The sequence below is a fragment of the Passer domesticus genome, chromosome 14, assembly GCF_036417665.1.
Source record: "Passer domesticus isolate bPasDom1 chromosome 14, bPasDom1.hap1, whole genome shotgun sequence".
Lineage (NCBI taxonomy): Eukaryota > Metazoa > Chordata > Aves > Passeriformes > Passeridae > Passer > Passer domesticus.
The window spans coordinates 7,481,693-7,503,209 of record NC_087487.1 but is presented as its reverse complement, the minus strand read 5'-3'; the positions used below and the strand labels follow the sequence as shown (position 1 = coordinate 7,503,209).

General features: G+C 40.9%; 1 protein-coding gene and 1 long non-coding RNA gene across 3 annotated transcripts in view; one reads left to right on the top strand and one right to left on the bottom strand.

Moving 5' to 3' along the window:
- Positions 1 to 125: 125 nt before the first annotated feature.
- Positions 126 to 12,853, top strand: LOC135280875 (uncharacterized). 2 transcript variants are annotated; one of them, XR_010347681.1, is made up of 3 exons: positions 126 to 1,203; positions 4,591 to 4,799; positions 12,646 to 12,853. It is a non-coding gene; the product is annotated as an uncharacterized LOC135280875 (long non-coding RNA). The 2 variants fall into 2 exon arrangements; XR_010347682.1 differs by having other exon boundaries at positions 127 to 1,203; positions 4,591 to 4,743.
- Positions 9,249 to 21,517, bottom strand: part of RFX7 (regulatory factor X7) — a 49,387-nt gene continuing 37,118 nt past the window's right edge. The window contains exons 6-9 of the mRNA XM_064389264.1: positions 20,851 to 20,935; positions 19,973 to 20,180; positions 17,453 to 17,748; positions 9,249 to 16,557 (exon numbers count right to left, since the gene is read on the bottom strand). Coding sequence (XP_064245334.1) covers positions 13,246 to 16,557; positions 17,453 to 17,748; positions 19,973 to 20,180; positions 20,851 to 20,935 — 3,901 coding nt within the window. The 3' untranslated portion in view covers positions 9,249 to 13,245. The remainder of the gene's footprint in view (positions 16,558 to 17,452; positions 17,749 to 19,972; positions 20,181 to 20,850; positions 20,936 to 21,517) is intronic.

Sequence of the window (21,517 nt, the reverse complement as noted above, 5' to 3'; positions counted from 1 at the left end):
TTGGCTCCCGCTCCGCGCCCCGCCTGGAGACACGCGCCGCGCGGGCAGCCTGAGGGGGCGCGCGGCCGCCGCCCTCAGCCCCGCCGCCCCTCAGGGCGCCGCGGGAGCCGCGCCGTGCTCCGCCCTGCCCTGCTCGGCAGCCCTACCCAGGGCCGCCGCGGGATAACGCCGCCTTTCCAAAATTTTTCCTAGTGGTTTACGCTGTCTTGTAACAGAATCACAGAATCCATTATGTCGAGAAAGACCCCTAAGATCATCGCGTACAACCTGCGACCGAACGCCATCGTGTCAGCTGGACCATGGCACCAAGTGACCAGTCTTGTCTTAACACCTGCAGGGACGGTGACTCTACCAACCTCCCTGCGCAGTATCTAATCACCCTTTTTATGAAGAAATTCTTCCAAATGTCTAACCTAAACCTCTCCTGCTGCAGCTTGAGATTATTTTTGCACCTCTGAGAGTCAGGCCTAAGCTATGGAGCGCTTGCCTAACCCCTCGTACTCAGGGAACCTGAAATTTCAAAAATTTAGGGAACACTGAGAGGAAAAAAGGACTTTCCCCGCCAGGATGTGGCAGTGCTGCCTTCCAGGGTGCTCTGAGGAGGAAGGAAGTCCCAGCTGTGCGAGGAGATGACCTGACATCACATCCAAACGAGGAGAATGCCAGAGGACAGAAAAAAATAAACTGTGAAAGCCATGTCTGAAATCAAAACAACGATGTTGTCAAGACTTTTCTCGAGAAAATAATCTGCTTGCCCCCTATGCTCCATGCAAGGCTGTGAATCAATCCCTCAGGAATGCCTCCCTGACCATCCACCTTTCCAGCAGGCAGAGGACAACAGCAAGAGCTGTGCTAAGAAAGCTGTAAACAGAGTGGTTTAGTCTGAGCTTTGTAACCGTAAGCCTTTCTACAAGCCTAGGCCAAACTCCTCCAGTCACTGCACAGTCTGGGAGTGCAGAGAACATACCTCCCTTTTAGGATGAACCTGTTGAAAATCACTGGTCACTCACAACAAACAAATGTAGCAGCACCTGTACTGACAAGGAACCGGGGTCTTTTGTCACCTTTCAGCTGATCCAGCCTCGCCCTGGGTGACCTATTTCTGCCATCATCATCTGATGAGAAATTCTTCCCTTTCCAAAACAAACACAGATCCAGGCTCAGCTCTTTGGACTGTGCCCCAAGCTGACACAGAACACACAGGTAACACCTCCTCACAAGGACTCGGGCAAACCTGTGCCCATCAGCACACACACACACACACTCATGTTCTCCCTCCAGAGGCTAACCAGATGCTCCAAGGAAATGCAGTCCCAGTATCAACATCAGTTTGTGCATGTTCCAAAATCAGTGTAGGGTATAAACTATGAAAATTCAGCTGAGTGTCTCACAAACAGATGAAGTGTCATTTGGGCAAGTGGCTTCATATGAATTGGTAGATTTACCTGGGGAAACAATGTCTAAGACCAACAAAGACAGTTTGGAAAATAAGATCTGGAAAAGTTTTCGGGTATTTCAAAATAAACAGCCCTCTTCTGTTTCTGAATAGACCCTCTGGACACCCAAAGTTTCCAATTCCTTTGGCTCAGCTTTGCCTACATCAGTCTCCCAGCACAAGTTTAGAGGTGTATCCAAATTGAAGTTTCTAGGTAACAGCCAAGGAAGGAAAATCTGCTTAAGTTGCAACAGGCATGACTTCCAGGCCCAGTTTTTTCTGGGATTGAGTATAACGATGATTAGTAAATTGTTGTTACAGCTTGCTAGAAAAAGCATGTGGGTTTGTGGCTGTCAAACATGAACACTGGCTTTTACAGTGCTGTCTCATACTCTAGAGTGTACAAACCAAGTCAAAGAAAAAGCATCAGAACCCCAAAAGCTCACAGCTGAGGTTTTTTGGTTTTTTGGGTTTTTTCTTCATTTTTGTAGTCTATGAAAAGATACTCTTTTATTTTTCCCTATAAATATCTTACTACACATTACTGTCACTAGCCAGAGCTCTGCCTGCCTTTCTGCAGTCTCAGTCTCAGCTTTTCTGTACAGTAAAGACCATAAGAAGAAGCATCCCAAAGTCCTGTTTAATAAAGGTTTTATTGTGAATATTTTATTTTATTAGCGCATTCCTTATTGGGCTTTTCTGTAGGACATCAAAACTCAAACATTAAATTTTAAGTAATGTGTCATTTCAATAACTTTGGAATTTAAAATTATGCCCTTTAGAAATTTACAACAGGACAGTAACATACTCATTTTGTTATATTATGTTTTTTAAGTAGCAGAGTAGCACAGCATTGACTCATTTTTTGTGTGGAAAGGCCACTGACTGAGAACAGGAGTTAGTTATTCAATGCCCAAATCCATAAGCAGATGACCTGCTGTGAACAGGTCTGCAGCACAGAACTTGTGTTTCTGGGTTTGATACCCGGAGGCATCCATACATTAAGGTAAGGTCTGAGTGCATTTTCAGTGGGATCAGTAGTTATCTCCAATATTCCAGCAAGATATCTATCACTTCACCCAAATTATTATTTTTCTTAAAAATGGGGAAACATAAACCAGTATATGTTTTTTAACAAACATTCAGTTCTTATGTTAGATATATATCTCCAGCATTTAATATTTTATGGTGTTATGCTGTTACAAAATATTAGTGGAAGGGAGCTCTTCTGAAAGCCAACAATTGATTTTCAGTTGCAGAGAATAACCTGAAGTTGGATCATATAAGTGCAATGGAACATTTTATATATCCATACCATTAAAAATATGTTAATATTTTATTTCATTAGTCCATCCCAATAGTGAGTTCTTATCTGGTAACAAATTTGACTTCTCTTGCAATCTAAATTAACTTTCAGTCCCATGAAAGATCAAAAATTTACAAAGTTTTAAAAAAATTCCATCTCTAAGCTGAAGGCATTCATCCTGATAGATCCAATTTGTGGTTTGAATTTTATATACATTTATGATAATATGGTTTGTGTCTTTATCATAAATGCTTTTCCTAGGCCAAAGAGAATCTGTACACCATAATACTGAATTACTTTGAAAAAACCCAACAAAGCAGTGTTTGCTTTTAAAGGAGGAAATTATGTGGATAAAGGACATTTGTTGCAGAATTCCAAAGGATTATCACAATAGCCTTTCATTTAAGAATATATGTTACCTATAGTGATGGTTAAGTGATAAAAGCTAGGACATCAAGTAACACCAAAGTATGTTTTAACTTATTAAGTGTAGGATACACTTTTGCTACAGAGGATTTTAAATCAAACTGGATACATCATCTTTGCTGGTCTTCCTTTAAACTAAAGGAATAGAAGTAATTTTAACTGCAACTAAACAAAACAAAACAATAAAAAACCCAACAAACAAACAAACAAAAAGAAAAAACAACAAACCACCCCCCCAAAAAGCAAACAAAAAATCCAACAACAACAAAAAACCAAATCAAAACAAAAAACCAGATGCAAATGGCAGAAACAGATTTTTGTCCTATTGTCTTTTGTTCTACTGAGTCATACAATAGAAAATGTTATGAACCACTCACAACGTGACAGTGACAGGTAAATGGAAAACTGTGTACAACAGGGAATTAATAGAAAAATTATATTGCTCATGAGTCATTGCTATGACTAAGAGAAGTAAACACCTATTGGCATCCTAATAATCTCAATTTCTTTACTATTAAGGCAATGTCTCAGAAAAGAGACTAAAGCAGAGATGTAGTTAAGAGCACAAGACTTAACACTCTTGTTGGCTTTACTGTTAAATGCAGGCTAGATCCTGGCAATTAATACTGATTTCAAACACCATGACAACGAGATGCAAAACTGATCCAAACATGAAGGCTTGTATTTTGTAAGCATGGACTTCAGTCTGGTAGTCACTCCAGGCTGGCAGCTGTTTCTGCATTGCATTGTAACTGGGCTGATTTTGGCTCATTTGCAGGTTTTCATCAGCCCCTTCCTGCTCCTTTTCACTCTCAGTTCTCCGAAGTCACAGGTTCTGTTTTCCTCAGCTTTTCCTCTTTCCCTTCAAAGCAAACATATCCTTGTTTGCATACATGTGCTTTCTGCGTTGCCTGAAGCCAAGGCACTGCCTCCAGCAGCCTCAAGCCCTAGAGCTCTACTTGCTCCTGCAGGATGACAGCGAGGTGTGACCATCACCCACGGACACACCAGATGTCAACCAGAAATTCTCTGCTCAAGTAGCTCCTTTCCAAGGCAACCAGCAGACAAAATTTAACACTGCTCTCCAAGCGTGGGCCTGTGTTCCCCAGGCACCAACACCTGCTCTGGGCCAGCTCCCTTCTTCCCTCCTCCCAGGAAAGATGCTGAGCTCTCCAGCTCTCACAGGGTAGAAGAGAAAGATATAGAAAATGTTTTTCCTAATTTTTGTGACTTGTATAACAGTTTACAAGCAATTTCTTTTGGAAATATCTCTGTCTTGATGAGCAAACCTGCATAGTAGGAAGAGCAACTATAGTGGAGGTGGAATATCATACTCATTTTGTGCATATGCATTTGAATGAAATGGTAAACACTTATCTGAATCACCACCACTCAGATGTCATCTTTTTCTCTCTATTTTCAGCTTGAGGGGGAGGAGACCTGCCAGAACAGAAACCTTGAAGTGATGAGCTCCAGTCAACTGCTCCCAGATTAATTATCCACCAGTGATCCCATGTTTAACACACTACTTATGGATATTTTTGCTAACAGCTCAACTCATCACAATGTTAGAAAAGTAAGAACTTTCCAGGGATTACATATTTGGGCTTTTCTTCTTTAAATACCTTGAGAGTATCCTTCTCCATATGTGTATGAAGTAGTATGTGCTATATCCTCTTTGCCAATGCCTAAAACATTGCTAAGACCAGGAGAAGCTGAAGTGTTCTGATATGATGTGTGACTGAGCATCACTAATGCACTCCCATCTTCCCACATCTCAGTTTCACACAAGATACTCCTTATAGTGTTTCTCTCTCATTTCATTAGGAAAATGGGGATAGTAAATAATTGCTGTTATTAGTTAGTTTGAATTACTTCTGAGGTGTTTTTAATGTTCAAATACTTTTGAGTACACAGATTTTCAATGTGTTATCCTTGGTCCACTGATTGACTTCCAATGATCTTGAAAGTTTTGTCTCTGGGAATTAATTACTGATAATACCAAACTACACTTAATAGCACACCATCCAAGAAATGTCCACATATCTTCAGGTCTGGCTGGCATAGAAAGTAATCCCACAAGAAGGTACTTCTAAAAACCAGGTTGATTGACAAGAATGTAGGGCTTTGTGCATGCTGTAATGATATTTATTAATGATTAGAGTATTACCTCTGCCAAAAGCAAAGGGAAATGCAAATATCCTTCTATTATTATACAGCTACTGTTTTTGATAAAAAGCTAACCTCAGATAATTCCTAAAGCACTGAAGTAAAGTTATGTGCAGCATAACAGGTCTCCAGGATTTCCTTATTAGTAAGCACTGAGATATGCTATTTTGCTTTTTCGGAGACAGCCATTTTAGGCCCCTGGGTTAGTTTTGCTGTCCACAATTAATCCTTGTCAGAGCAGATTTTAGTTATGCTTTTGGTGCAAGAACCTTTGAGCAGGGCCTCTTAGACACAGGCACTTCATCATCATTCTCATCTATACATATGTAGCAGGAAAAATGGTTTTAATTTTTCAAAGCAATTTGAAATAGAATCAAGGATAATTTTTTTTCCAGTCAGAATTAATCACTGCTTATACACAGCTTTTTAAACAACACATTTCAAAATGCCTCTTCTTGTCTCAGAGCAAGGAGGATTTGGGCATGATCCCTCTGGGAAATGATTATCATAGCCCTTGGAACAAGTGTCCTTTTGAAGTACTGATACAGAGCAGGCAAATAGAACACCCAAGGGTATTCTTGATAGGGAAAGGAGATGACCAAGTCCTTATCAGTTAATTTATAATGTAGGATAAGTTACAGTGCTGTGTTTTCCCATCCATAATAGAAACAAAAGAAGAGTATTTGCAAAAAGACAGCCCAATAGCTCTCTAAAGTAAGTATGTTGAGAAGTACTGATTGGAAGCCATAGGTAGGTTGGCTACCTGAGGAGGGCTGCAGGGACAGCTTCCCTTGATTCCCACTAGCTACCTCCTCCACAGTGCTTCAAAAACCTGAAGCTACAGATGGACTCAGCTCCAGCAGCAGTCAGGTAAATGCCCTGTTCTGTTTAGTCATCACAAAAATCCACTACCAACAAGTTAATAAGTGAACACAAGGCTATCAACCCCTGAAGAAATAAAAATGTATTTTCAGCTTCTTCCTACCTTCACCACATATGAAGGCTTTAAAAGCACATTTAGCTTATTTGGTATAATATATATATAATTTAAAAATAGTTTCATCAAAAAGTGGCCCCTTGTATGAATAGGTAGGTTAAAATGAAGCTCACAAGCTGCTGAGACTCATTTCAGTCCTTGGGCCAATTTTTCAAGTACAATTTTAACATTTGACTCAAAACCCCCCTACAACCAGCAGCGTATGCTTTTCATCAGTAGCATACTGCTAACATTATCTGAACCAGCAGCTTGACATCCACAGAAAATTTTATTCTAATAGGCATCATCTAATTAGGTAGTGTGGATAGGCAAAGTTCCAATGATACATAACTTATCACAATCCACATAAAAGCAGTTTATTTAAAAGGAAGCTGACAGCAGAGAAAAGATGAGCCACAGGGACAAAAATGGAGCCTTTAATGATTTCAGAACTGAGGTATTACCAGATATAGAAAATGGGTAGGCAGGCCCAGGAAGAACAGACTCAGGAGGAGGCACGACAAAGCCATTGGAGAATAGATATGCAAATGTTCCAACACATTTCAAGTATTTACATCACTAGTAGGATATTTCCTCTGTATCTAGAGCACATGGCAGAAATGTTATGACCTATCACGAACTGTAATAACTCAGTTATGTATTCTGTATTATAGTCAAGATAGTCCTTTATTTTGGGTATTTAAACACTGTGATCTGCAAGAAACAGCTGTCTTTTTAGCACAGAATGCTTTCTAAACAATTTTCCCATGTCCTCAGTTCACTTCTGGCTTATTAATCTGGTTTTCCTGAATTTGTATTTCACCCCTTTCTCTTTTTTTAACAAGTTAGGTAGGAAAAGTAAAAAAAGGGAAAGATTTGCAATTTCATCAGGTAATGTTAACTACGCACTAGAAGCTGTTGGTTTGTTAAAAAAGCAATGACAAGGGCACTCAGATCCTGTGAAGTAATGCTTAAAATGCCATTTGCTGGAGTGAGCACTACAAAGAGAGGACAGTTCAGACAGTTTCCCTTCAGATCCCCCAACTGTGCAGCACAGAATGGGCCTCCAATCCACACACACATCTTGCCTGTGGAAGGCCAGCTTATTTGAGTTTTTACAGGATTTTCCAACCAGAAAACAACTCTGCTCACTACTTCAAAGGTCAAGCAGAAAGGATGTTCACATGAGAACTTCCAGCTGCACTTTCAGATAAAAGGCAAGGACACACAAGTGGCATCATTGCCAGCACTGAGTGGGAGCTGCCTGCAGGCTCCTCTGTTATGGCTACCTGGCCAAGGTTTCCCTGCAGCCAGAGGACAAACACAGCACAGCACAAGGACAGCACAGCCCAGGCCTGGGCACATTCAGGTTAATTGTTAACTATTTTGTGGATCCCAGCTCAGAAACATCTTAAGCATACAGTCAGGTCCCTGCTCCTTTCTTAAGTTTGGAATACCTTCCCAGTGCTTCTCCAATTTGTAAGCCTCACTATATATTTTTCTTCAATTTTGTCTCCTTATCCAAGCTTATCTTGTACCATTTTTATGAGAGGGAGGAGAGCAGCAAGATCCAAGCATTGCTTAACTCTGACTGGCTTCAGATGGAGCTTCTGTCTCTTGAGTCTAGAACAGTTTGCAAAGAGGCCATTTATTCTGTGACCACATAATAATGCAGGTCTGCTCTAGGGAAAAGTTGCCAGAGACACTGTATGAACCACCACATGAACCACTGCCTCATTTGACACAGCAATCCCTAACCCCAGGGGTGGAATTCTGTTTACTGGAATACCAGCTGCATTCACACAGACTGATTTGTATTTCTGGAGATGTAGAAGTATTCAAAGCAATTATTAAGGACTTACTCTGGATGTCTTTATTAAGCACATAAGCATTTAATAATTTGAAACCTACAAAGCTCATGACTTCAGTTCCAAGATTTCTACCTTCTTAAATATTTCCTGTTAGGACATTTCCATTCACAGATTTGTTTGTTCTTTTGATCCTTTTTACTAACCATTAAGACAAATTCTTTCAAATTTACAGCTGAGAGGTTCCAATTAAAACCCATTATTACTTCAGGTGAATCAGCTTCTGTTATCTCCTACATTATATTCCATCTTATACCTTGGGAGTTTTTTATTTCATTTTTTATGACTGTGAAACATAAAGGGTGTCTGTCAATTGTTCGCTGAGAATGCTTTGTAAAGCATGTTCAGAATTCAGTGAGATATATTAATAGTATTTCCTCCCATGATATGTTAAATTCATATATTTCTGATTCTCTTTCATTATGTTGTCTTATGTCTCTGTGATAATTCTTCTTTGCTGAAGAGCCTAAAGGATTTTGTGCAAACATCAAATCTTGTCACCTGCCAGCTCATCTCAGCACCTCTATAGTCTGGGATGTAGTCTAAGTCTGAACTCTTTGGCATGAAAACCTGAATATTTATCCTCTCTCATTTTTCTGTAGCCAGTTCCTGCTCTGTGGCAAAGCCTTTCCATCCTGTTCACACAGACTGCACAAGGCACACTGATGGGTTTACATACAATTTTACCATCCAAACACAGGACTCCATAGATGAAAGCACACATTTCCCCTTTATGTCAGCAACTGAAGCCACACTAACACTGTCTTGTTCAAGAGTGCCTTACAGATATGGGAAAGCAAAACCAGGCAAGCATCAATACAGTGGATGGCAACACCAGCAATGGGATGTTGTATGTCATAAGGGCAAGAGCTGGCACCCAGGCATGAAACCAGCACTTGGGCTAAGTCTGACCAAGGCACCCCAGCGAGGAAGATTCACCTGCACACTCAGCTTTACTGGGCTCAGCAAGTGCAGCAAGCTTCAAATGGGCAGCTGTCATCACACAAAGTTCGGTATTTTAGGCCACCCCTAAAGCACATTTTCCATATAAAGAAAAAACTCCAGAGATAATTTTAATACAAAATGTTTTTATTGTTTTTGAAAACATTTAAAAAACAATTTTTGAGCACTTTCAATAAAAAAAATAACTGAAATGCTACTGCAATATTCAACTACTGTAGTTTCAGCAGTACAACAGACAACAAAACACCGGGGAAGAGGGGAGAAACTGGATTTCCTGCACTAAATGAAAATGTGGAACAGGGATTTTTTTTTCCTTATGGTGCAGTAAATAAAGCACAGTATAGTACAAGACTATTATATGATCCTCAGATGCACTGCACAAGAAACGCTTTCCTTCTTTTCAGTTCGGAAGTCAGTGCTTATTGCAATTATTTGCAAATTATTTACTTCATGAATTCTTATCATGATAAAATGATGCAAAAATGTTTTTCAACACCAGAACAATAAAAAATAATCCAAGAAAGGAACATATTCAACAATAACTAAGCTGAATTAGTTAACATAAAAAAGTAAATAACTTGTGAATAACTATGCTCACCTGGTTAACACTGAACCAGCTTCAATACAGCAAAAGAATAAAAAAAATAAAAGTGGTTACAGGAATATATCTAGTACTGTACAAGATTAAGTCATTAACACTCATGCACGTTTTGTGATCATGTATTAACATGGTGAAGCAAACTAAACTTAATTTTTCCTGCTGCAATATTCTCATGTAAGAGAATCAAAAATAGAAATATCTCATTGAGATCAATGCACATTGCTACATAAGACAATTTCACCTGTCACTTTTAATGACATTTTGCCTTTTAATAATGAAACACATTAAAAAGATTTTTTTTTTTCATTTTGCCTTTTTTTAAATCTGTGGGCCGTATTTGTTGCATTTATCCTAAGGAATGTGCCTGCCACAGGTTCAACAGAATTTTAGTGCAATATATGAACCCAGAAAGTTTGCTGGACTAACCAAGCAATCAAATTTAAAGTGTTTGCTGCAATACTGTACACAGGGTACAAATTCACTAGTTTGTATACTTTAGCAAAAACTGCTATCAAAATAATTTATTTCTTATGTTAGAAGGAAGCCAATAATGTAAACAAGGGGTCAGAACTGTCTCAAATTCAAAGTTTTGGAGTATCTGACAAAGACAGGCTTCCATTTGTTAGGATCACAGAATTTTCCTTTGGGTATTGCATACTTTGGTGTGCAGTAGTGCTCTGTCTCAATGTATCATAAAGAACTAACTAGCACTAAGTACAGGGACCTAACATTAATTATAACACCAACACACAAACATCTCTAAAATGATACATACCAATGTACAAAGCTGTGCCTGTGCCTTGGATTTTACTTGAAACAATTCTTAGCAAATTTAATACTTTTAAAATTAATCATATATTTGCTTTAAACCCACTGATTATAGAATATTTCTGCTAATTAAGTCACATGTTAGGCCCAATGTAATGCTTGCATTTAAAGAGAATTTTAAACGCACTTTTAAAAACCTTTGGTGATGGCTGCATAATTTAGAATGCATCAACTTTAAATCTACTTTTGCTTTTGTGAGAAATCTTCTTAAAAAAAACGAGCAGTTAGGCTAAACCTTCCTTCCCCCAAGCACTCCTCAGTGTCAGTGTCTGTGAGCCGAGGTGAGGCCAGCCCACCATGGACACGGGCTGCAGCAGCAGCCGGGCAGCTCCTCCCCAGCTGGCTCCCAGTCAGAGTCACCCGAGAGCTGAGCTGAAGGGTCCCTCCCCTTCCTCCAAGCAGGTTTCACCTATTCACAGTAGGGCTGGCACTTCACACAGGGCCAGGAAACAGAAACAAAAAGGTGCTGAGTGTCTCTCAGACCCATCCTCCTACCAGGGTGAGAGGATGTTCACCACATCCTCTCAAAAGGCCATGGGCAAGTACAGGATTCTAGCCCTGCCTTCTGCAACTTTAGTCTACAAGAAAAATGGTTCAAGTCTTACTGACAGACCGGCAGGACAACAAGCAAAGGTTACTGTGCAGCTCTTAGTCTCCTCCCCATCGCCTTGGAAGAGTCACTTGGTCTTAAAGCAGACCACATTATCCCAACATCCTTGTGCTTCAAGGATGATCAGAACTCTCCAGGTTCACTCCTGATGAAGTGGCAAAACTTCTGATGCAAGCACAGTGAAATCAGGCCCCTGTAAGGTGCTATTACTTGGCACACCTGTTTGTCCTTGCAGAACAATCGATAAACTGGTGATGAATTGGGGCAAGGGCAAGAGAAGCCATGATATACCAGCACCTCCAGTGCCAATGCAGCAGCACAAGTTGAATCAGCACTGCCAAAAAAACTGACCAGTACTGGGATCTCGAGTCATTTACAAAAACTGAACAAACAGAAGACCACCAAGTCACTTAAAGAAAAACACTAATCACGTGAAAAATCTGAGCATTTTCCCCTTAGAGAAATCTAGGGGGGGGTTTACTGAACCTTCCCCTTTGTAAATTTATGACCACTCATCAAAGAAATGCAAAAGAAGAAAATTTTTCCTGCTCTATATTCTGCTTTGTGTCAGGTCACAGGAAAAGTAATCCATTTTATACTATGCTTAAGGGATAGTATTGTAGCATACTCAATGCACCACTTCTTTTGTAGAAATCTGCCTCTGCAAGTCCTCTTTCTAGCATCAAGACCACAGCTGGGTAAATACCTCTCTTTTGAACGTTAGAGATCCAGTTATGCCATGCTGATAAAATAAAAGGTCTTTTTGGTTTGAGTGAACCAGTGAGACAGGAGTCTTATTCTAATTTTCCAGAGGAGCAGCATTTTTTTCCTTTAAAAAAAAAAAAACAGGTTCATGAACCCTGTCAAATCACTTTTGAAAACTGAATTCAGGCTTCTAAAACAGTAAGTACTTTTAAAAGAAGTTTTACCAAAAGAATGATCACATGTCTTACTGTGTATCTGTAAAGTGCCTGGCAGTATTATGGCTCTATGAAATATTTTTAGATTAACCACATTTTCTAATATTTTAATAGTCTTTTGTTTGAGAGAGAGGGTGAGCAAGAAAGACAGAAAGGCTCAACCTACTGAAATAGAGAAAAAATAACATCTTCCTGTGCCCTCCACTAGGTTAAGAAAGAGCAAACATTAAAAAAAGGGAACTTCTAGAAACAGTATTTTAATGAGCTCCAGCAGCTCTCTATTAAAAAAAAAGGGAAAATATCATGTTCCTTCTCTAGCACTGATACACAGTACCTATTCACTTTAAAATACAGGGGTTATGCCTAGATTAAATCTCAGTGCTCAAAATCTTTTTGCATTAATTTTACCTAATATAAAAACATTGACATGAGAACTAAAATATCAAGTATGTAATGAATATTAATGGATAAAATAACTACATAGATTTATTTATCTTAAATAAAAAAATTTAGTGCATCTTTTTCCTTGATCATTCCTGTTAGCTTTTCCCACCTCTGTGTTTTACTGGAGATGCCAATGGCACCAATGCTACAGAGATTTCCTGAAGTTCACCATCAAGCAGTGCTCCAGACAGCTACACAATGATCAGGCATCTGCATGTCACCTGGTCCACTTGTACCCACTCCCACCACCTTACCTACCTGCAGGCACCCTGCATTTCAAACCTGGATGACAAAGGTCAGTAAAGATCACCTACTAAGAAGTAAAACGATTACAAAGTATGGAAAGCCTACTAACAAGCTTGAATTAAAACCCTCCCAAAGCATCAACCATAGCTGTCATCACTGGCTGCCATTAACTACTTCTTTATTTGCTAAAACAAGAAATGTTGAATGGGAAACACTCCAAAATTCAAATTTTAATACTGGCTCTTTGATAGCCCATCACCTTCAGAGATTTGTTTAAAATTGGTAAGACTGCCTTTTCCTTACTGAAGAATGAGCAACAGGTACAGCAAACTTTTTTTAAAAATGCCACAATACATAGCAAGTGTTTCTGCTGCGGGAGGCACTTCCATTAAGACAAATACAATACGTCTGTCTTTTAGATACAGTGTGCTACATACATATTATAAAACAAGATTAACCCAACATTTCAACAGCAGGATGATCCTTACTCTCCATCCACTCAAAACCTGATGCAGTCATTGAGTTAATGGATTCATTGCAGATTTGTTGAAACAAGGGGTCATTTTTTAATTCCTCCAGTGTAGCATCATCATCTTGTCCCTGCTGACGACCTGGATCAAACAGTAGATTTGTGTCTAAAGTGTTCAGATCGTTAATGCTGCCTGAGAGCTCGGAAGACAACCTGATGTCGCTGGGAAAGACAGATGCAACGTTATTGAGATCTGATGCCACCTGATTCACCAGCTGCTGGTTTGTTGGCAGACTGTCCTCCCCTAAAAGGTCTTTTACAGTGCTGCTAAAATCTAATTGCTGCTCTCCGATGTCTGATTGTGCTTGGTTATCTCCAGAAGAAAAACTGATCTGATCGGTGCTGCTATTTTTTGTGAGGTAATTTGGTGTTTGGAATTCATAAACTGAAGTGCTGGAATTGATCATACTTTGCGGGTTGGCACTAGGAAAAGTGGTGGATGTCTCCAAAATTTGAGTGAGATTCATCCTGGCTGTGTAATTGGAGGGCATGTTGTTCATTCCCAAACCTCTCACTGCATCATCACTATCAGAATCAAGTTTGTTTAACAACACACTGGTTATTTTTTTAGTGTTTGTTTGTTTCTGAAGAGACGGGAAGGCCGTCTGCATCATCACAGTCAACGGGACTGACTGGCTTCTCTGTGCTATGTTATTGGCACTGGTGTCTGCATGGATATTAGCAAATACATTGTGAACTTCGGGCGTCACTGGACTTCCAAAAGGTGTCAGATTAGAACGTGGTATATTTGACACAGGGTAAACAGTGCTTCCACTGAGATTACGCTGGCGATGGACAGCAGGGCTCACACTCCGGCATCTCAGACTGTTGTTGAGAGATGAACCAGTTCCTTTGCTGTCCAAAGGAGCAGGAACAGCAAAGCCCTCCTGCTTGGTAGTGCTACTGACAGGGGCTGCCTGGTGCTGCACAGGTGAAACAGGAGTCACGCGACCAAAGTGAGTGTCGTGGTGGCGCGGCTGAGACTGGTACGACTGGCCAGGAACTGCAAAAGCGTGGGGTTTCCTGAAGCGATCTTCCACCAGCTCCTGGTAGCTTGTAAGGATGCCATGGTTTGCAACTGAGGAATTCCCAACCCCACTGTAGCCATTATTCATCCACTCGAGCTTGGTTTTGTCAGGATGGGTAGCCATAGGCCGCTGCATTGGCTTCACAGGGCTACTTGATATGATGCTGGCATCGTGGTAAGCCATACTAGAGCTGATGGGAGTAAATGCAAACGGGTTTCGGCATTCCACAGGACTTGGAGGGACACTGCTGCTGCAGTTGGAATGGGGTGTGCCAATGGGCGTGTGCCGGCTGCTTCCTAGGGCACTGTCTACAGGAGTCGTCTGAGCCAGCCTTGAACAAGGGCTCTCTCGAGACATGTTCTGAGATCCAGCAATCATTTCGGAGGTGGGTGTTGGAGTCGGGGTGGGAGTGGGAGTCGGGGTGGGAGTGGGGGTGGGAGTGTGAATTGGAGTGCTGTTGTTATGGATCGAATGGTAAAAGTGCGTGCTGCTTGGATGAGATGATACGGGAGCTCCTTGAGCTGCAGCCTGACTCTGAAGTGCCATTCCTAGACAACCACTATAAGGATGGGAATTATTCATGGACATTTGCTCCTCCATGAGGACCAGCTCCTCCACAATGCTGTCCTGGGTAAGGTCGTCATCAAATGAAAAGAAGTTTTCATTTGACTGAGGGACTGTATGCTCAAACTCTTTCAGCTCAGACTGCAGAGGTAACTGATTTGAAGACTGTGCTTGTATTTGATCCAGGGAGTCCTGGATCTGGCTCTGTAACTGCTGGCTGTACACATCCTGCTGTATACCCTCGCAGTGCACCGGCTCCCACGCGGACTCCTGTAAGTCACTAGAGCCAGAGTGCCCAGCAATAGCCATAACACTGATATCTTGCTGCTGGTCACAATTCACAGATGCAAAGTCAGAGGTTTTGGTGATATGGTGCCACGTATTTGGGTTAAAGCTGCCATCAGATTTTGAATCATTTTCTATGATAAACAAGTTTCCCTCCAATTTTACTTTTATATCTGGAGATGATGCTGATGCAAGCTGCTGTTCTAAAGCAGGATCACAGGTATTTAAATTGGTGCTCAAAGAAAGGTCTGTTGCTAAGTTCGCGGCAGCTGTAGGAGGTACAGGTACTGTCACGGGTACCTTGATGGGAACTTGAGCAAGCGTTGCTGTATTGTCACTGTTAGCTAATGATCCAACCTTCACAGCCTTCTTAACGTTGTTAGCTTTTTGACCCTCCACAGCATTACCAGCTGCAAACTGCTCCACTAGTGGCTTCTTTACAGGTGGTAACTGGGAATCCTGAAGCGTGGAAGGCTGTCGCTTTCTTGGACTTTTAGTGCATGTTTTGTCTTTAATCATAGACTCACCAGTAGGAGGTGAATTGATGCTGGTGCTGGACAAGTTTTGACTGGCAACTGTGAGCTTAAGAGTGCTTTGATTATTGCCTGCTGAAGAAACTGGTGTGATTTCATCAGACTGTGTCTTATATTTGGTCCCTGCTTCTTCAGCTTCCTGATCACAGCCCTTACCTGGTTTTAGCTCCATGACATCATCCGTTGAAACCTTCAAGGCTGCAACCTCAAAATCAATTAGCTGTGCAGGAGGCAGGTCAGGGGTTGCCTTTATGGATTTAGACACGTCAGAACTCTCTTGGCCCTGTGCAGAGTTCTCATCCAGCAATGCTTCTGGTTCTGTTTTGATCTTGACTGCAGGTGTAGCTGCAGCAGTGCTAGGCTTGGATCCTGGAGACTGAAGTGAGACAACAGACCCATTTTTGATCTGTGGACCAGTCCTCCCTTCTTCCACTGCTCCTGCACTAGTGCTAACTGAAGGCGTCTGTTTGACGGGCACACTACTGCTGCTCGGGGCAAGAGATATTGCTGTCATTTTTACCACGTTTAAGGAATTCACATGTGGAGCTGGCACAACAGTCTTGATTGGGCTACTGGTAAATAGCACCGTGGTGGGAGAGCGGATGGTGAGAGCACTGGTGTTTGCTGGCTTGGGTAAAATCTGCGGGTAGCGATGCCGGGCAGAGCGGTCACCAACGGGGCTAGCGGGAACGTTCTGGGGAGTCTTTGGTGGCTGCTTGACTGATTGCATGTGCTGAGTGACCACCTGAACATTGAGTGGCAGGACCTTGCTATCAGACGATCCCATAGGACTTGGAGAAGTCACCAACTGCCTGGTTCTTGGCACCTGTAAAGAGAGAAAATGAAACGGTGTGATAATGAAACGAGAGGTCCCCAAGGCCACACATGACCTCAGCCCCAAGCATTTCAAAGGTGAAAGACAACATAGCTCAATACACCAAAGCCAGTGAATCAGTCTAAAACACAATAAGCTCTTCTACTCGTCCAAGACAATTTCTATTTCTCTGTCTAAGGATTGGTAGACAGACATATGCCTTCTATTTTTAAGGCATGAGGCACTGGGGTATACACTAGTCTGCTCTTCTGCTAATGAAAGGGTCATTCTCTTACCATCCTTCACCACCTGGGACAAAAAGACTGACACACAAAGGCTAAAGAGGAGAGGATGTGTTCAAAATACTGCTCATTGTTAAGGTTTCAAAAGTGAGTTAAACACAAACTCACTATCCAGCAGAAAAACTGGCTTACCTATCAAAATGAACAGCACAGTGAACATCTTAACACCAAATAACCTTTCTGTACTCCCTAGCCCAATTTCATAAGGCTGAAAGACAAAAATATTCTGTGCTACAGACATTAATTCAAAATAAAATTGTACCTGCCACTAAATGCACTGGGCCAACAAAAAGCAATTTAGATTCCATATTAGGGCCTCAGTGACCCACACAACCGGTGTCAGCTCTCTCATCTGGTTAAACTTCATGTCAAGGCTCACTTTAATGACTTCAAAGATGAACTTGGCCTATGCTACATGATCAGAATTCTGCTGCCTCTGTATCAACCCTGTAACTAATGTGCTATAGCACAACCCAGACAGAAAAGCATTGAGGCACCCAAGCCTTTAATGGAAACTGTTCTAATCCAGACACCACTGCTCAGTTCCTGGCAATGTACAACCATTCATAGGGTGGAATCTCTAGAGAATTGCTGCAGAGCATTACCGGTATGGGGCTGGGGACAGCAGCCACAACAATGCCAATAGGTGGAGGGGACAGAATGGCAGGACTTCCATTAGATATACTGGTCACACCGTTGGTTGCAGCGCCTTCTGTTTTCTTTACTGGAGACTCTCCTGGCAAAGGAGATTGCAGTTTCTGTTCCTGCTGCTTCTTCTGGATCTTACGCTGCAGCTGCTGCTTAGCATCAACAGGAGATGGCAGAGTTTTCACTTGTGGTTGAAAAGAATTACTTTCAGCAGTAGGTATAAAAGCTGAGGGCTGGGGGATCCCTTTTATTCCTGAAAACAAAAGAAAGATAATGAATTACAACCAAACATATCCTGTCTGCTGTGGTGCTACTTCTACATCTAAAAGAGAATATCTGGCAGGCATCTCCAAAACCATTCTGGGAACACCTCCTCCATGAGTTGCTCCCATCCACTTCATGTTTAAATCTATTCAGCTTCAGTTTATTCTCATATTTGTGGCAAAATCTCTGTCTTTTAGACAAGCTGGGCATTAGCTGCTAAAATACTCTGTATGGGCCTCTTGTTTCTAATAACGTGAAATGGCAACTTGTGTGTCAGCACAATCTCAGCCCCGTGCACTTCACTGGACTGGCAGCAGAGGGCGGTGGGCACGTTTCAGATGAGCCTTTAAAATCCAGCACCTGCTGTGGTTTTGCTACCTGTTCTAAGGCAGCTTTAAATGAAAAATGTTTCCAGAAAGCTGTGGGTCTGTGTAGCAGAGGAACAGCTTTGAGTAGATGACATTATCTAATGGCCAAGGCATTAAATATAGTGCATCTAATATCAGAATGGATCAAAACTTCTGTGTGATCAGGGCTAATGGGGGAAAACAGCAAAAGGACAAGTGTTCATGAAAAAAAGAAGAAAAAGTTCAAAAAACAATGGAAATTAGATTGGAAGAACATTTTTTTCTGGGGAAATTACTTTTCCGATTACAAAGCAGGCAAGTGCCGCTTTCATGGAGAAAACAGACTTTGTGTGTTCTGTGCAGCTACTACTAATTTCCCTTATAAAATCACATCACATTTATGATCTTCTGTTTATTAACAGTCAAGAGGATTAGCATGCTCTTTAGAGACCAAATAACCTTGCTGAACTACCCCTTTAGAAATGCTTTAATATTGTTTCATTTACACTTTGAGGTTACAGAGTTTTAAGATTACCCCTAATTACAAATTAATCAACACCATTTTACTACATTACTAGTTTTACTGACACTAATTTTACAATACTAAACCCAAGTATTTGATGGCCAGCACATGCTTAGGAACTGTGATCTGGAAGCAGCACTCAGCATATACCACGAGAGGTTGAACATCACAACATGCCTCCACTTCCACAATTTCTTCTTCCCAGAGCAGTGAAATGCCCAAATATACTGCAATTACTGGCACACACTTCTCATATATGGGCAAGTAATACTGATAAGAAAAAACCCTCAAATTTTTCTTTGAGGGTAAAAGTTGTTTTTTTCTCAGTTAATGCACAGAGACACTGTAGTTCCCTGCAGTTCCCTGCAAGAAGAATGGAATTATTTTTGTCATGCTAGGAAGAACCTCTTTTAAATGACCATCCAAGCCATAAAGGCATGCACTAGAAGTAACTGCCCTTTTCCTTGAAGGAAACCATCTTCCTTGAAGGAAGTGAGAAGGGGAAACTACAAGAGCTGAAGAGCTGTCCATACACTGAGTGTCCCTTCTAGCAGCATGGCAAGCAGAACCAATGCAGCCAAGGGGCTAGGTCACAATGGAGCACACAAGCAGCAAAACCCACCACTGCCACCTGTCAGGTCCAAGCTGGAATAAAGGAAAGAGAGCTGGAAGGAAAAAGAACATGATCCAGAAGGGGATCACTTGAACACCACTTTCCATTTAAAACTGTCTCAAGAGGTTGGCCTTGATCTGAAGACAAGCCTATTTAGCTTGATAGGCCTAGTCAGAACTCAGAGGCATGCTATGCACCTGCATTTTCCCTCTCATCTTCATTTTTGTAATTTACTTTATCCACCAAAACACACTAAATGATTAAGTGACTGATTTTGAGCATGCAAAAGGAAACAAACCACACCAAAAAATCTGCTCTTGACAGAAAATTGTTTCCAAACTAGGGCAAGTTAGCATATAGAAACACAGCTACACCAGCACTCTATCTACAAACCAGCACTGCAGCAGCACCAAACTCCTGTTCTAGCCAAATATGTAAGTTCAGCGTGATTACTCACACACCCTGAAGTGCTTTAAAAGACCAGGATCCTTATCAGAGGAATGGGAGGGTCACCATCTGAACACTGAGACCGGTGCTTGATTTTCAGATCTTTACCCAGACTACCAGCAAGAACAGTAATTTTCAGCAATGTGACTAAAATCACATAAATGAATGCTGAATGCTCAGAGTCAGTGTTAGTTTGCCCTGAAGAGAAGTGCTTTCTCAAACCAAGCTGTTACTGCTCCCTGCAGGAAAATCCCCATTTCAACATTCAGCATTATCCCATTACCTGCTGGTGCCCCTGCCATTACTGTTAAAGCTGCCATTGACTTGGTACCAATATAGTGACTTTTGACAAGGAAACGAGCCAGTTCCAAGACTGTATCAAAAGGCTGGCTCAGCACTTTCTGGGCCCATTCACACACAAGCCGGCAGGCTGCAGAGACGACTTCCTCATCGGCACTTTGCAGCTGCCCCGATGGCTCTGCTCCATCCAACTAAACCAAACAAACACAGGAGGAAAGGTTACTTTCATTAATAAGGGTCATTAAGGCATGAAAACAAAAATAGAAAGCAAATCATTATCTGAATCACACCAGAAGATGGAGTAGTGTGTTCACAGTTTTACATGAAATTATGAGAATGAGATCACAACATCAGTATCTTTCAAAATTAAATGTCTTAATGATAATCTGTGGGTTCTTCCCGAAGGTATTATATGGAATTGACATTTCTGGAAGAAAATCACAGACAGAATCCTCATATTTGGAGCACCAACAATTGATTTCCCCTGTATCCAGGGTCTTGTCAACTTAGTAGTCACTATTCCCCAGGAACTGCTTCTTTCACTGGGGTATCTCTTCCTAAGCACTGACTTAAAAAATACAGTAAAAGCAAAACAGAATCAGGGTTTAAAATAGGTATACAGTGAATAGGAACACTGTGAACATCTACCTCACTTCCTAAATTAGTTTAAGAGTATTGCAATTCATTGAGAACTTTACAGAAAAAAAACCATTAAACAATGATTCAGAATATAAGAATCATAAATAAAAATCTTAAAAGCTGCACAGATCTTCAATTTGTTTTGAAAATTTCTGACAGAAAAACAGCATAATAAATGCTAGCTTGCAGAAATATATATAAATTAGCAAATATATATCATACCCCATCTCCAGTTTTATGAAAGTCAAGGTTGGGCAGTGTTGGCATATGCACAAAAGCCTTCTTCCTCAGTCCACTGTAGCAATATGTGAACAACAATTAAGGTCTATATTGTCTGCTTGTTAGCTGAGGGATAGGAGAGAAGAGCAGTAATTCCTCCGATAACCCTCATAAGCTTCAAAAGCAAACTCAACACAGAACTAAGAACTCCTGTCATTAGCATGATCTCACAGCCAGTCAGAATCAAAGGTCTATCAATGGCTGCATTCTTGGCCAGGTCATTGGGTTTTTCAATCCATGCAGAGATACTAGGTATGATTAATTTCATTTAATGACTTAGAACAAGCACTAAACCATTCCAGGCAGCTTCAATTAGCTACTCAACATTCAAATCATTAACATAAATTTTGACTAAACTCTCTTCTAAAACAAGATGGAAAATTAACAAAAAAAAAACAAAAAAAAAAGTTAATCACTTTAAAAAAATGCATTCTTAAACTTAGGTTCTACTTTGTTTCCTTCTCCTGAAAGAATTCCTCAAACTGAAGATTCCCAGGACAAGATAAAGAGCCTGATGAGTGCATTTCTTCCTAAGATTTCACACTATTTTTGAGGCACTCTCTCCTCATTCATGATAATTTTTCTGTAAAAATATAAAGACACAGACTTT